We start from the raw sequence: 16,906 nt of genomic DNA, 5'->3' as shown, positions 1-16,906 counted from the left end.
CCATAATTATTTAAATATATGTGCATGTGTACCATATATTACTAGTATTGATATACGTACTTAAAAATATTATATATATATATATATATATATATGCATTTGAATTAAAAGCTACATGTGCTAAATAAATTGTTCATGTACGTTTTGGTTAGTATAATGTACTACATTCTTATATTATTATTTATATGGGTTACGTGTTGAATAGTTAGCATAGTATATGACACTTGTACTTAAGAGATTATTTTAATTAGCATAAGTCGGTAAAATAGCCGATGTATATATTTGTGTACAAATATTTATATTGTTTATCATTTATAAAAAAAGAAAGGGTTTTGAGAGAGTTTAGAGGAAGTACGGAAAAGTATAGAGAAAAATTTTGGTAAGTAGATGATAAATTTAATTAAGATACAATCTGCACGTAACACACTTATTTTTAGTCGTATGTTTTATTTAATATACGATGGTATATATATTTTGATTCTAGGTAGATGTTAGTTGTATAGTTATTTTTTTCATCCTAATTAAATCCTGCATTTAAAAATTTATAGGATCGATAGTTATAAAGTAAGAATCAGAATCAGGAGCTCAATAAATTTACCTATCATAATCAGGTGTGTATAAATCACACTTTTAATTTTATATGTGATATTTGAGTGATTGCTAATTGTTGAATTTGAATGAGTAATTGAATTATATGGTGTGAAATTTGTATGGATATGTTTTATATATTATGTTGGAATTATTTGATTGAATATAATATAGATATGTAGTTGATGACATTGATATATGCTACATGGGGTTTTGAAAGTACATGAATCATGTGATTAAAGAGGATCTGTGACAGCCTTGCACTGGATCTGAAATTTTAGAGGGGTCTATGAGTCCAAATACAGAGGGACCTATGAGTCCAATATAGAGGGACCTTCGGGTCAAATACAGAGGGACCTATGAGTCCAATTACAGAGGGACCTTCGGGTCATAGAGGAATCCCGGGCAGATACCACCAGGCTTGATTTGTCACAGAATAATAAACTGAACAGAGTAGCATAATGCATAGCTATACGAATTATTTTTAATATATGTTGTTTATTGTTGAATATTGTGGCTAGAGAATATGTTTGATTTTTGTGATTTGAAATTAAAAGTATGGTTTATATATACTGAGTTGTGGCTCATATAAACCACTAATATTTTTCAGGAATAAGAGATTAGTGAGGTTTTTGGTTGACGATTGGTCGTAGGAACTACGTGTTATCAGGTTTGGCGGCTGACGCGTTTTGGCAACCTTCTCCTCCTCATCATTTTTGCATGTAGATAAATGTATAATCTATAGAGTAGTGAGAAGGTCCTACTACAGTTTAGAAAGTTTGAAATATGTACTTGATAAATGTTGGTTTTGAAATTTTATAATATGTGTGCTTTTGGAAATTTGAATTTATTTATAGTAAGTGCATAAGTCATAGGGGTTGAGGTGTGACATTGAGCATACGGTATTGATTATGCACTACTTTGACTTACCCCAAATGGTGCGGGTTTTTCGCAACCCAATAAGCCTGGTATATTGGGTAGTGGTGATTAATATCTAGCGGTGCTAGGATTGCTATTATGTTGAATCGTGCGCGAGGTGAGTCTCGTTTGATAACATCCTCAAGAGAAGCTTGAAATAAGGTTTTATTATTCGGAACCTAGCTAGTTGGAGTTTAATTACTCTATGAATAATAAATAAGATTTTCTTGTTGAGTCCTCTCTTGGAATAAATAAGATATTAATTAATTAAGTCCATAGCAGACAATAATTGATTAATGGATGTTTCTATCTTAAGCGCAGGAAATAAATATAAAGTAATGGAAACCCGAAGTACTTGTAATTTCGGATTTGGATGGGGAGTGCAATATTACTTCTGTAGTGGCTGCTCGTAATATTCCAATTTCAAGCTTATATTAAATTGGGTTTAATTTAATTAGTAAAAAGCTAATTGGAGGAGCCCATATCCAAAGCCTTCCATAGATCTCTGTCTGGGCCCAATATGTGACTTATTATAAATAGGAGAATAAAGGAGACAGAAAATACACTTGTATTTTTACTCAAAATTTTCGGCCCCCTATACTCCTAGTAGTGGTCGAATTTTTCTCCTCCGTGGGAAATGATTTCTGTCTTCTCTATTTAAGTCCTAGTGCACTGGCGAGATCAGCCCACCCTGATATCAGTTCACAGTCCGGGAACCAGTCAGAAGATCCGTGGTTTTGTACTAAAGATCTTCACGTGGAGAAGGTGCTAGCTATCTTCTATTCTTTGGAAAATCTTCAAGGTATAATGGCTAAACCCTAGAAAAGCATGTTTTAGGTTTCAATTAATTTAAAGCATATTTTATTTGAGTTATGAGCATGATACATGTGATAATTACGCGAATATAATTTGTCTAAATAATCCGCTAAATAGATCAGAATTATTATGTAATTGATTTATGTGAGCGCTTCCGCTGCCAACCCCTTCACTCCATACAATCAAACACTGAGAATCTTAAACCCTTGGAAGAACATCGTCTACCGCTTCCTCAAAATCAACCCGACGCTGCTTAGTTGCTGTCCAAAATAAGACACAGAGATGTATCACATGAGTATTCTCTAATGCACAAATCTTGCTAATTAATATTTAAAAAATGAGTAAATAATGCATAAAATCAAATTTAACCAATGCATAGTTTAACTTATATTCTAATGCTTAGACACCATTACTCAATAATGTACAATTTTAACTAACTAATGCATAATATCAGCTAAATAATGTACATCTATGACATGCATAAAAAACCAAAAATTCAAGAAACTGCTTAGTAATGTACCACATCAAGCAAATAATTCATAAATTCAAATATACCACTACTTATTATAATTTAACAACCAATGCCCATACACCAGTGTACAATAATGTAAAAAAAAAAACAAATAATGCTCAATTTCAGATTTGAACAAATTCAAGATGAATGCAAGAGATTTATCACATGTAGTCTGTGTTGGTTGGCTTTTGAAGGAACTGCCTCTTTTCGTCATTGAGGTTATGTCAGACACACCAACGAAATCGATCAAAATCAGTAAAATTTCGTCAACCAAAATGACAAAAACACAGCTATAACTCAATAATCAACCAAAATCGTCAATAATGGACAGAATCATAAACAAACTGAACACAAACTCGTTATTTACAGAAAAATCGACGAAATCAGTAAAGTTTCACCCGCAAGAATCAAACAAAAAACCAAATATAACTCATTAATCAACTAAAACCTTCAGTAATGGTCAGAACCCTAAATCAAATGAGCACCATTTCATTTTTCACAGAGAAATCGACCAAAACTTCTGTGCATTATTGCAAAAAAGGTAAATCGACTCTAAAAACAGTGAATTGTCTACTATGTGGTCTCATAAATGTTGACAATCGACGCTTAAAAGTGTTTCTTAAACAAAATCAGAACTTTAGCAACCCACCTTGTTGCAAATCGAAACTCAATCGGCCTGTGCGACTGAAAATCGGAACTCAATCAGCCCACGCAACTAAAAATCGGAACTTCAGCACTGCGAATCATCGAACGACAAAGCTTTTCACGCCAAAAAACGACGTTTTTGGTGGTTTGTCGGTGGGTTTGAGAGGCGGCTAGGGTTTCAGCGTAGTTTAAATGGTGGAGAAGAGGGTTCATCGTGGGTTGATGGAATGGAGTGGGAGAGAGAGAGAACAGTTGGAAGGTTTGAAAATCCCACTTAATTATCGCTATTTCCGTTTTGAAACGCGTATCATCCAGTAGAATTTTACTCATATACCCTCATAATGCACAAATAAATTAAGACAAATAATGCAACACAGGATTAGTTATTTAGTCTTCATCTTGACCGTCCACATCTCTAATCTAATGGATAATATTAAAAAGGAAATAAACACTAAAGGTAAATAGAACCCTAACGCTCCCCTATAAAATATTCTACAAGAACCTCTAGATATGTTTTACTAATAAAGATTCTCTTTTATGAATGAAGTACTATTTGACGAGGCAACCCGATAGCTGCATATTACGTATGGGAAAAGGCCACTAAAAACTCCTTTTAATCTAAACTGTCCAAAAAACACTTGTTGCTTGAATTCTTCTATTCAAGCACTCACTATTCCAAGAATCCTATATCAGCTTCAGACAGGAGAAAATCAGGATTAAGCAATCAACTACATAATTAAACTAAACCAAGATGTTCAATCAAAAGATGATCATGTCCCCACAGCTCTCAACCCAAACTTGAGCATTCAGGACGAAGCCAATGATGAAACAGCCACCATTTGGGACGACGAAACTGATGAAATCACAACAGAAGATTGAGCTGATCCATCACTCAAGAACAAGGGTGGAGGTGGTTTCTGCACATCAGCAATCCCTTCAAGCATCTGCACAACCTTCCCCATCGTAGGCCTAAACGACGGGTGTTCTTGAATGCACCAGAAGCTCACCTGCAGCACCCTCGTTGCTTGCACAAAATCAATCTCACTCTCCACTAGCCTTCTGTCAACAACTGCTCCCACATTTCCCTTCTCAAACTCCTCGTATGCCCACAACGAGAACCTTCTGTTGTTCGTCTCAGGAGAGACCTCAAAGTTCCTCCTCCCACTCACAATCTCCAGCAGCACCATGCCATAGCTGTACACATCGGCTTTGGAAGTCACCGGAAGGTTAGCTATCCACTCAGGAGCCAAGTACCCTCTCGTTCCCCTCACCGTGATCAGGCTCCTATGCTTATGATCATTCAAGTTCAACAGCCTTGCTAGCCCGAAATCAGAGATTCTTGCATTGTAGTTCTCATCCAAGAGTATGTTCTCTGGCTTTATATCGCAGTGGAGAATGCAGTCGCGACACTCTTCATGAAGGTACGTCATCCCCTTCGCCGTGCCTAAGGCAATGCTGTATCTACAAGCCCAACCCAACACCTTCTCACCCGATGACAGCGAGGGAAAGAGAAAGCTGTCAAGAGAGCCATTCTTCATGAACTCATAAACAAGCAACCTATGCTTTCCCTCAGAGCAAAAACCAACCAATCTCACAAGATTCAAGTGATGAGTGCTACTAATTGTAGCTACCTCCATTCTGAACTGCTTCTCCCCTTGACCTATCCCCTCTAGCTGCTTCACAGCAACAACTACTTTGTTCGACAAAACTCCTTTATAAACAGACCCGAATCCACCTTCTCCGAGCTTCTCCACGAACCCTTTTGTCAACTGCTGGAGCTTCTTGTAAGAGAAATGCACAGGAACACCAGATGCATAGTCTGAAAAGGAGTACTCAGATACCAAACTCTCATAACTTTGCTTACCTCTACATGTAATCCACAGAAACACTCCAATTAAAATGACTATAAGCAAACCACTCCCCAACACTATGACACCAATCTTGAGCCCTGCAGATCCCCCCTCATGGTTTCTTAAAGAAAACGGAGGATTAGGCAGGGCCGGATCACACACCTTCACATACGACGTGCTGGTGAGGATTGGTGAGTGGTGGCCACTGATGAAATCCGATCTTTTCATATAACAAGCGCCCGTTCCATCAGCCATTGAACTCGAAGCAACACACCTGGAATCAACAAGGCAGTTAGACCTACATGCTCTGATATTTGCTGTGAAATAATCAGAATCAATCTGAGGAGGGTAAGTCAAGAACAAGGTATTGTTCAAAGCCAGCACTGTTGTCTGACAGCTCTTTATATCACCTATCATTCTACAACCTTTCCTGCCATCATTAGGATCAATGGGATCAAAGTTTCTAGAAGGGCATCCACACGTGGGGACTTGGTCTGCTTCATCGTACCTGCAGACTCCGTAGCTTCCACAGAACCCGAAAACCTCACACTGATCACTCACAGCAGTCCACCTCACAACTCTGTTTCCAACTCCATCACTCAATGCAGAGCTATACATCCTCATATTCCCATCACAATCCAACTTCACAAACCTCAGGATACCATCACTCGAATCGCCATAATCACTACCTCGAGCCATTAAGACATTGTTCAAGAGCAACGGATCGAGAAGGGACAGTATTCCCTCAGGCTGCATAGCTAAACTAGGTGAGCTCACATTCAAATCACTGGTCACATTGATCCCTCTATATGTGTAATACTCAACAGAATTGTTCCATCTCAGAGATATTTTACCTGAACTCAACAAGCGAAAAGAGTAGAATCCACAACGTAAGACGTTTCCAGTCGTGAAATTCTGCTCAGGCACAATAGTATCAGTGGGATTGTCAAAGGTTGTCCAAACAGAAACATTTCCACTCTTGAGCATGAAGTTGCCGGAGTTGTCAAGTGAGGCAGAGTTGATACCTTGTCTAGAGGTATTGGACTGCCACACCAACGACGTCGTGGGACCCACAACCACAACTAGCTGGAGGTTTCCGTCTTGCAGAAACCTCAGCTCGGCTGAGGAATTGACAGCGCCACCCGGATCACCACCAGCTTTCCAGATAGGAACACTGTTGTAGGTGATGGCAGCAAAGTAGACATTTTTGGGTTGTTGAATGAAGGAAAGAGTGAAAGATTTATTGGGAGAAGCCCATGATTGCTGTGGATTTGAGGCATAAAGAGTTGAGCCAGGAGGAATATCTTGTGCTGTAGATGTAGCTGAAAACAAGATGAAAAACAGCATGAAAATATTCAATGATGACAGCTCCATTTTTTTTATTTTTTCCCAAACTTTCTGCAGATCCTTATGTTATGGCTAGGTTAAAAACATAAGCAACAGAAACACAGCTGCAAACAATGGATTTGCAATAATGCAATTGTATTCTGTATTAGTGAATGATATTTATGAGATGGGACCCAAAATTTGGAAGCTCTTAAACACCCTTCCACCAAGATTTACAAAATCAGCATTTAAACAATTGCAAGTGAGGGAAATGCATGGAATTTTGTGGATATTTTTGTACTTTTCTAGATAATAAATGGGTGACTAATAATGGTTTTGAGGAATTATAATTCTAGTCACTTTCTAAGAACCTTATTGTCAAAAAGCAAGACCCACAGCTTGACTTATAAACAGTTTCAAGAATAGTAAGCTCAACTAAACCTTTAAGATTGAATCCAGCAAAATAACAAAACACGTGTCTTTCTTTTTTATATTGATTTTCCAAATCTCTAAAAGTGAGGTAAACCTGTGAGTCAATTCCTTTTCTTGGAATGGACCACATGACTATACAAGTAATGAAATTAATTGCAGGTTTTCATTTGGAGGTGATACCACAAAAAACTCAAGCAAAGACCATCCAGATATCCTTAAAGGAAAAAAATGTCATCTTTTCCACACACTTCCACACTAATGGTGGGTGATTTGAAATGAGTGTGCTTTTGAAATATGTAGTCTTTAATTCCTTCGTTGATATTTCAACTATAATAGTATTAAGCACTGTTGTTATTTTTCCTTTTGGAATTGTTAGTCCTTTCTTGGTTGACTTTTCACTTTTCCAACAACAAGTAGTTAATTTTCAACTAACTTCAAAATTATGGTTTGTTTTTAGCTCATATATCATACACCATAAATAGCCTCGTCCAAAGCATGAAGGGCTCGGAAAGTAACCTTAAACCAGCTTGTGATTAATTGAGGATGAGGAAATCAGAGGATTCCATCCTTTTATTAACAATACCAAGTTTTACAATGAACGTGACAGAAGTAGGAAAAGCCTTAAATTTGTGAGAGCTTCCTGACGTTAAAAGGGTAGACCTCATCTCTCAGTGGGGAAGAGAAAGCCTTGGTTGCAATAACAACATTTACAGCTTCTGTTGGATGCAATCCATCAAAAAACACATATTCACTTCTGTTGGGGCAAATCGAGCCTCCTCTCTTGCACAAGATGCCCGTCCCGCCTTCACTCACCTGCCTTACTTCGCAGCACGCACTACTTGCTTCGCGGAAACCTTATTGACAATAAAAGATTCAGCCTTTTAGAGTATGTTAAACCACAATTAAAAATATTTAACTAGAAACTGATGCTTGACAGGAGAAACCACTTTGTGATGAACAAGAAGAAAAGATATACCTCTAGATCTAGGAAATCTGATTATATCACTCATCATCTTGTAAGCATTGACGAAAACAAGATTAGACCCGGGCATTTGAGGCCGGATATCATCCACCAAGTTCTTCAAGTTGGCATTGAACATAACAGATGCTCTGTTCAGATTCTCCACACACCCCTCTTGTGTCGGGACCCTGGCCAAGGCCATCGGACTGCAGCCATTCGGATTGATCGCCATCAGCACGAACTTCCGTGCCCCCAACTCGTGCAACCTCTGCATAACACAAAATGTAAAACATATAGACACTAAAAAAGTGCATGAAAGCTAAAAACAACATTACAAGAAATCTAATTAATAACTTAAACACCCTAAGTAACTTGCATTAAAAGCTTAAAGAAATGTTAATACCTTGAGTTGGGTAGAGAGAGTGGATGTCAGAGTGTTAGTAAATGCTTCAAGACTGACATTACTGCCGGCCAACCCCAGAAAGTAATTCAGTGAGTAGTCATTTCCTCCACTTCCAACCACAAACAAGAATTTAGACAGAATTTCTTTGCTGTTATTGCTCCCCAATTGCAGCTCAAGTTCTGGTAGAGTCACCTTCTCAAAATTGTTGATTTGCTGATTCAAACTGGTCACATTTCCCTGAATAAAATTGGAATTTGTAGAAGCATTAAAAAACCATTCTTTTTCAAGAAAATGCAGCTTCTTGGTGGACCATGATTCCTTATAGTGTGTTCATATTTTAATCAAGTAAACTTTATTGTTACAACACATTCTTTTTAAACTCTACAACCAACATTCCTAACATATAAAACATTGAAAATGATCATGTGACTGGATCACATGAGTTCACCACCTACTATCAATGCATAGAGGAAAAACCAGGGGTAAGTATTCGGATTTGGGTTCGGATTTTTGCTAAAACCAAAACCAGACTGAATTTGTAACTTTTCTTAAAAAGAAAAGCTAGTCCTAAAAAAATCAATATGCAACACATCCAAAGCATCAAGAGAGAGAGAGAGAGAGAGAGAGAGATAAGAGACTAACAGCAAGAGCACCGGTAGCATCAAGAATCCCAGAACCACCAGAAGCAAAGTTGACACCTCGCACTATCTTGGTCCCCCTTGTTGAGGGATCAGTGAAAGGTGGGATGTAGTCAGGGATTTTCAGTTTCTTCCCCAAAATGTCAATCACATTTTCTCCATTGGTGAACCTTCCAGAAGGGCCAAGAGGGAAATCAACTCCATATGGGGAGAAATCTGCCTTGGCTAAGGAGTTTGCAAGGAAATTGTTGTTGCCATTGTCAACTAATGAACTCCCAAAAACAAACATGCCTTTGGTTTTGTAACCTTTTTTCGGTGTGTTGAGACAAGTTGATGGTGTCAACAAGCCAAAAATGAGAAAGACACAAAAGAGTGAGAGATTTTGGGACATGATCATGATCATTTGATTGAGGTGGTCTTGCTCAATTTGGACAGGTGATATGTAGGTTTGGTGATCTTTGATGTCTATTTATAGAGGTGGAAAAGGACGTAAAATTAGTAAATTATACTTTAAATTAAAATAAAATAATTTCGGGTTTCTAACTCTGTTGACCGTCTAGAATTAGTCAAGTAACCTGTACAGTATCAAGTTCCTAGAAATGGTAAAAAAAATAGTCATTTTTCTTTGTTACTTCATACATATTGCTAATAATCAAAGTTCATAAAATCTCGCCACTTTCTCAGTAAATAAACTATTTTATTTTTAACGAAATTATAAAACATGTTAATACAAAAATCAATAGTTCATGCCACCACAAACATACGAATTGAACGATTTTGTGGAATATCATTGCAAATTCATGTAAAAATCAAAATTGGATGAGTTTGATTAACCCTTCGACTTGAATTATTTTTATATTTTAACTTGTATAGGATATTTTGGTAAGATACTAGCTATATAGTTTGGCTGACATTTAAATTTTTAAAACATTTGATTACTATTTATATATTGACTAAGAAAAATAGCTATTAATATCCCTCTAGTAGAAAATAAGTGGCTATTAGTATAATTTTGTTTTCCAAATGCTATTAGTGTAACGTTATTAATATATTTTAGCAAAAATAACACGAAATCCAGCCGATTTTTGCGCACCAAAAATAAAAGTGTTGGCGTGTTAGATTTGATACTTGGGACTTCTTTAAAAACACGTAATATTACTGTGTTAAAATAGTTTTTTTCCTTTTATAGAAATTAGAATGGAGGCAATTTCGTCGAGATATAAAAACGAAGTAGATGCAGATGAACACAAATATCATGTGTATAGACGTATAGTAGTACTCCCTCTATTCCATTTTAAGTGGAACATTTCTTTTTCGACATGAGATTTATCTATTGTTGTTTTATGAGTTAAATAGAGAAAACAAGGTAAGAGGGAGGGAGAAAGTAGAGAGAGTGATGTTCTGTTTTTATAAATGTGTCATTTAAAATGATACATTCAAAAAAATGTGTTACTTAGAATGTGGATAGCGGAGGGAGTATTATTTTTCTATTATCCATCTCATACACTACCCATAGAATGCATCAACCGCAAGAAAGAAAGAAAAAAATTGTACTACTAATTGTTTACGTAATTGCCCTATATTTATTCCAACTCAATTTGCAATTCCTCGAGAAATAAAATTGCCTAAATCAAGAAGGTATAATATTTTTTGCAAAAGAGAAAAATTGCATTTAGTTAATACTCTATCAAATGGATTCAAATAATCAATCAATACAATCTCCAGCAGCCGAATTAGAAAATCGTTTCTTCAAAGTCTTTGATTGAATTACAGTCTTCTCTAATTTAATAATGATATATTGTATTATACGTTCTGTGTGTGTCCATTATGCGTCCTGATTTTTTAATCAGGAAAATCAACTGCAAATAAATCTTATTGGATTTGCACATTGGATAAATGTATGTATCCAAATAATTAGTCAACTTTTGCATTTAATTAATACTATTATAGTTGAGTAAGTGCAAGTTGATAATATACTAAAAATAAAATGAAGCATTTATTTTAGACAATATGGAACTTGATTTTCCTACTGCGTACGTAACTACTTCCTATTTTAGGGAATGCATTTAATTACATATTATATATCCCTTGAAATTGCAAGTTTGTTATATTCCATGACATCACAAACTTATATACTAGCAATTAATAAATCTACGATCAGTTTGTGCTTTTGAAAATATTATAAATATGGTTCACGATGTCTACGTGTAATTTGGGTAAAATCATAGCGTGCATGGAGATCCAAATTCGATGTCGCACTACAATAAAATAAAAATAAAAATAAAAATAAATTATAAGGACATTTTTAATACAATTAAGACCTAAGTTGTGTTTCTAAATATATTACCAAACGCTTTAAAAAATATTCTTATTGTAGGTGTCCCAACTTAAATTAAAGGTTGCAAATGAAATGTCCTAAAATAGCAAAAGAACAAGTTAATTTATCATTAATTTAGAAACGTTTTATTTTGTGTTCTAAATTATTGTTATTTTTGAAAAAAAATTAATATAGATAATTGCGTCTCGATTTTTGTGTTCTTTAAAGATACTAGTGTTTTTAGTGTCATATTGATGCTTGGATGAAGAAAAACGGCCATTTGGAATATCCAATAAAATTAGAACGATACATAAAAAAATTAGCATGGCCCTGCGCAAGAATGAGATATGCATAAATCGAGAAATGGATGAGAAAAAAACTCACACCAAATTTTTGCGTCAGGTTTGAGTTAGAATTTCAAACCCCGATCCGAACCATACGTGCATTTTGTTTCATGATGTTATGATTTTAAGAAATTTAAAGGTTATACAATCTTGCAACGCGACCTAATTGTAGGGTCGTAAAGTATAACTACCCCTTATAATTGCATTCAAGTACTCAACTCGAATCTAATCCCATCACTTGTGATTTTTATGATGATTCAAAGCCTTCTTTGTATAATCCAAAAAAGTCTTACATATGTGTAAATAAATAAACTAGCCTAAACTATTAGAGCTCACGATACAGACTTTAATAATGTTTAGTAGATTATTTAGGGTACATTGATTTGCCTGATTGAAGATCTCAAGTATATATGATTATTACCCTAAACATGTTCATTCAAAATTGTTTCATATCATTTGCTTTTCAACGCCTTGTTTTAACTCATTCCAAATGCAAAAAGGAAAAAGAATCCAGGAAGACAAAATTATATATGGGTAAACTAGCTCTTGTGTTAAGAAAACTTGAATACTTAAACGGATTTCATAAAATTGTAAATCATTTCAACGTTGAGCCATATTTAACAATTCGGATAACCCTAATTTTTAATTGGAAAGTGAATATTATTCAAAGGATGAGATATTATAAATAGAAAATGATTTATATAATTATATAAATAAATAAGTTATGAAATCATATGGACATGGCCCATGTGCTTAGGAAATACACTTGTTGAAATCAGATGGCCATATAATTATATAAATAAATAAATGGGTTATGAAATCATATGGCCATGTGCTTAGGAAATATACTTGTATGGATAGTCTTGCATATTGTTTGATATTGTTCGTTTTGGGTGAAGCCAAACTCACACGAATTTATTTTCGGATCACTCTAAAAGGTCTCGCTCATCTGATGTGAGATAAGTTTATAACCCAACAATATTACACGCATTTTACTAGTGAGCTACGTAATATTTTGCAATATATAACTAAGTGTTGTTTGGTTGCTATGATTCACTATTATATAATTATCCATATAGAATAGTTGTGAAATTCAATCTTATGAACCAAACATAATAGTATATATATTTAAGACCAAACATAATAGTATATATATTTAATCATGAGATATATTCCTATAAACCGAACCGACCGAACCGGCTCTAACAAAATTATATTTATCAACACACTTATTTAGTCTTTTTATATTATTCAGCTATAATTGATAATCAAACTTCTTTTAAAATACTACTAATAGTAATCAAACCAAAAAAAATCAATATGAATTAGTTAATAATCAATTTTGTTCGATTCGTATTATCGGTTTATTGATAGGGAAAAGTTAGGTAGCCACATTACGTACAACCATAAACTGGTTTAATAGAAAAAAAACTGGTTTTCTTTTTAATTTCTGGTTTAGCAAGTAATAAGTTTACTTTTATACCCTTCACTCTTTTTAAGTGGAAATCGCGGGTCTCTCAACTCTTTTTTCACAAATTGCGCCTGTTTGCATTTCTTTTCCCTCTCATCCAAATTCCCTTTTCCTCCCAAGCAGAATTCTCCTTAATTGTAGACAAGCATGTCAAATACCAATATATATATATTTATTTCAACCGTAATTGTTTAATCTCAATAAACAATGTTCACATAATCATCCAACTATTTTATATTAAAAATAAATACTAATGTTTGACTAATGATTTTTTAAATATATTTGACATTTTATAAATAGATTTAATTCTAATGAATTATCCTCATTTAATTATTTGATTTATAAGAGAAATTCTAATAAAGTTTATATTTCATTAAATAATTATTTTAATGTGCTTGAAATTTAATACTCCTATCACAAATATAGAAATATTAAGCTATAAAATATTCTTATTCAATTATTTGGTTTGTAAAAAAATCCTAATAACATTAGATTTTTAATAAAGAAATTTTTATAATGTGTTTGAGATCTAATATCACAAAAATAAATAGATCAACTGGTAAATTTTCTCATCCAATTATTTGGTTTGTAAAAGAAATCCTAATGACATTAACATTTAATTTAAATAATTTATTAATATACTTTAAAATCAATATTGGAAAATAGACAGAACAATTGGTTAATTATTTCCATCCAGTTGTTTGGTGCGTAAAGATATTATAATACCATTAGTGTTCGATTCAAAAGTACTTGTATATAATGTTTATACCTTCTCAAAATGTGCAATATACCTTTCTAAACAAAATTTTTTATCAAAATATATTATCAAACTTCTATTCTTTTTTAAGTAGGATACTATTCCTATATAGTTGTTTTTACTATATAAATCTGTTCAAATTCTTTACACTTTAGTTATTTACTGATCTATGACAAATAAAATTATTATTAATTCACTATTTACTGTTAATTAAATATAAAGATTTTCGTGAAAAATGAGTCAAAATTAAAGATATTACAAAAATATAATATTCAATTAATATTATAAAATTAAATTTAGATTTGTAAAACTTGTCATATTAAAAAACGGTATGCATACGCATATATACGTACTATATTTAAATTATTAAATTTTTCTGTTTGCAAATAGTAAGAATATTATACGTATACTTTTTTTATACAGTAAAATAGATAAAACTACCTGGAGTACTTAATTATTTTGGTTTATGCATAATTACTTTGGAATCTATTTGATCGAGTTAAATTAGGTAAATAATTTTTCGAAGAAAAATAACTTTTGAAATATTTATAATAAAAAAAAAGAGATTAATACTTTATTGGAAAGAAACAAAAGTTTAGTGTCTATTTTGATACAAATTTTTGTTGGGTAGCGATGAACGTGCATAATCGAACTTTATTTAACATTTTAATTGAAAATTGATATATAAATATTAGTTGATTTAAAATAACTTTCATACTAATCATTTCAACATTTCGAAAAAAATTTAAAATTTTAACTTAAATATTTGTAAATTTGAGAAAAAGAATTTATTTTTTTTACTAAATATTGCATAATTAGTTCGAATCAAGCTCGAAATCATGTTACGATTTGACATAAATTTTTTTTATCACTTCATTCTTATTGCTATATAATACAATAGATAACAAAACTAAATTTTAATCAAATTCAATTAAATTCAAAAATTTAAGAATATTACGTACACGGTACATTCATGTACATTTACCTTTTCTCAATTTGGTTTGATACTAGTACTACTTTGATTCAAACATTATAGTTCAGTAACCTGCCATGAAAGGAATTCTAATGACATAAGTGTTTGATATAATAACTTTTTTAGTATGTACAAGATCTAATAACACATAGTATATAGTAGTATGGTTAGTGAATTATTTATATCTAACTATTTTAGTCCGTAAGAGAAATCCTATTTAATTCGTTTTTTAAATTTTTTTTTTGTGATAAAGATTTAATAATACAAGATAAATAGATTAATAAGTCAAATATTCTCATAAAACTATTTAGTTTGCAAAAGAAATCCTAATTACATTATTGTTTTATAAAATAATTTTTTAGTACAATCAAGCTCTAATATTGCAAAATAAATCGATTAATCATTGAATTATTTTTATTTAACTATTTTATTTGTAAAAACAATCCTGGTGACAAAATCAAAATCCAAACAAACACCCACCTCCATAAAATTGTTAACTTTAGACTTAGTATCAAAATATGAAAAAAATTAGTACTCCTACTATAGTATATTATTGAACTATGAAAATATAATTGCATATTAGTGTACTTATGAAAAATAAAAAACAGAAAAAAAAATGAGAGAAACGATAATTAGTCATTAGAGTGACTTGCAATAAATATATAAAAAATTTAAAAACAATTAGGAAATATGTCAATGAGAGAAGATTATAAAAAAATTAAAAACAAATAAGTTGCTCTGTAGCTAGTGTAGTAGAGATTTTTTAGTTAATTTTTGAAGTTAATACCATTAAAAGATTTGTGCATTAAATTTCGGTTATTGAAACTATAAAAATTGTAATTAATGTATAACTTTAATTCAAATTTTGAAAACTAAGAAAAGAGGGAAATTTTGAAAAAAACGAAAATGGGGCAGAGGGTTAATAAAGTCATTCTAATTTCTCCACTATCTGCAATTAATATTTTAATATATAATTAATACTTAAATTTACTAATATAACCTTATGAATTAACCATAATGTGGTTGTTTAGCATCTAATGGACTAACCGAATACCCAACACACTAGGTGCAGTTCGGTTCCATAATTACCATTGCAGAATGTAATAAATTATGTCGCATATGAAGTCAAAGCTCATTCTGATTTCTGACAGTAATAAAAATTGTTAAATGGCATAGGTTCCTCGTGTTGTACATTTCTGCATCGGAGGTGGAGAGGTCCCTTTTGGAAATAGCAAAACTTTTGCGACATTAATTCCTTACCAAATTTTTTGTATACGTTTAATGTCACAACTTTTTGTGTTTTTAATGTAGCAAACATGGCATAAATTTTTTTGGTCCCAAGGCTTTTCATTTTATTTTAATGACATAATTCTTTATGTTTTAATGTCACAATCTTAATTGGTATAGTACTTTTTGTATCAAATAAATATAAATTTAAAAAAATCGCATGAAGATGTATTCGCCTTCAAAATTTTGATTTCGGGCAATAACTACTTACTACTACAACTCTACAATAATATATGCATGCACACAATTATAGGACAAAATTTTGATTTCGGGCAATAACTACTTACTACTACAAGTCAACAACAATATATGCATGCACACAATTATAGGAAATACGCCTCTTCAATAAATTATTAAACTTTTAGATACTCCCTTCATCCTACTCAAGATGTCAATTTTTTTAGTACACGAGGTTTAGGAAGAGTTGTTAGGTAGGGGTGGCAAATCGTGCGTGTCGGATCGTTATCGTGTCGACACGATAACGACGAACACGATAACAACAAACACGAACACGACCCGTTAAGAAAACCTCAAACACGAACACGAACACGACCCGCTACCCTCAGACACGAACACGACACGAACCCATTAACGACACAAACCGTTTCGGGTCAACACGACACGAACACGACACGAACCCATTAATGACACGAAAATAAGTATTAA

At 32.9% G+C, this 16,906-nt stretch overlaps 2 protein-coding genes and 1 long non-coding RNA gene across 4 annotated transcripts; 1 reads left to right on the top strand and 2 right to left on the bottom strand.

Annotated features, from left to right (window-relative positions):
- Positions 1-321: 321 nt before the first annotated feature.
- LOC125217647 (uncharacterized) lies at positions 322-1,428 on the top strand. The gene is made up of 2 exons (XR_007175780.2): positions 322-379; positions 1,199-1,428. It is a non-coding gene; the product is annotated as an uncharacterized LOC125217647 (long non-coding RNA).
- A 2,638-nt stretch (positions 1,429-4,066) lies between these two features.
- LOC125219663 (lectin protein kinase family protein) lies at positions 4,067-6,865 on the bottom strand. Of its 2 annotated transcripts, XM_048121707.2 has the most exons (2): positions 5,840-6,865; positions 4,067-5,605 (listed from the first exon to the last, which is right to left on the bottom strand). In XM_048121707.2, exons 1-2 carry the CDS (start codon positions 6,703-6,705, stop codon positions 4,288-4,290), a joined length of 2,184 nt encoding a protein of 727 aa, XP_047977664.1. In that variant the 5' UTR covers positions 6,706-6,865; the 3' UTR covers positions 4,067-4,287. The 2 variants fall into 2 exon arrangements, with proteins under 2 accessions (XP_047977664.1, XP_088918846.1); XM_089062720.1 differs by having other exon boundaries at positions 4,067-6,865.
- A 731-nt stretch (positions 6,866-7,596) lies between these two features.
- LOC125219669 (GDSL esterase/lipase At5g45670-like) lies at positions 7,597-9,538 on the bottom strand. The gene is made up of 4 exons (XM_048121715.2): positions 9,096-9,538; positions 8,454-8,690; positions 8,066-8,318; positions 7,597-7,943 (listed from the first exon to the last, which is right to left on the bottom strand). The coding sequence occupies exons 1-4, from the start codon at positions 9,492-9,494 to the stop codon at positions 7,711-7,713; spliced, it is 1,122 nt and encodes a 373-aa protein (XP_047977672.1). The 5' UTR covers positions 9,495-9,538; the 3' UTR covers positions 7,597-7,710.
- Between the last annotated feature and the right edge of the window lie 7,368 nt (positions 9,539-16,906).

This window comes from Salvia hispanica, chromosome 1, assembly GCF_029641045.1.
Source record: "Salvia hispanica isolate PSC_SH4W2 chromosome 1, Shi_PSC_v1, whole genome shotgun sequence".
Classification (NCBI taxonomy): Eukaryota; Viridiplantae; Streptophyta; class Magnoliopsida; order Lamiales; family Lamiaceae; genus Salvia; species Salvia hispanica.
Note: the sequence above shows the minus strand (reverse complement) of the source record. Positions and strands in the feature narration are given on the sequence as shown.

Bases quoted from the DNA above. Each gene is read 5' to 3' on its own strand.
- LOC125219669 (XM_048121715.2), bottom strand. From the start codon at position 9,494: ATGATCATGATCATGTCCCAAAATCTCTCACTCTTTTGTGTCTTTCTC. The intron at 8,691-9,095 runs GTTAGTCTCTTA...AATTTTATTCAG, and splicing joins ATGCTACCGGTGCTCTTGCT to GGAAATGTGACCAGTTTGAA. The intron at 7,944-8,065 runs GTATATCTTTTC...ATTGTCAATAAG, and splicing joins CAGATTTCCTAGATCTAGAG to GTTTCCGCGAAGCAAGTAGT.
- LOC125219663 (XM_089062720.1), bottom strand. From the start codon at position 6,705: ATGGAGCTGTCATCATTGAATATTTTCATGCTGTTTTTCATCTTGTTT.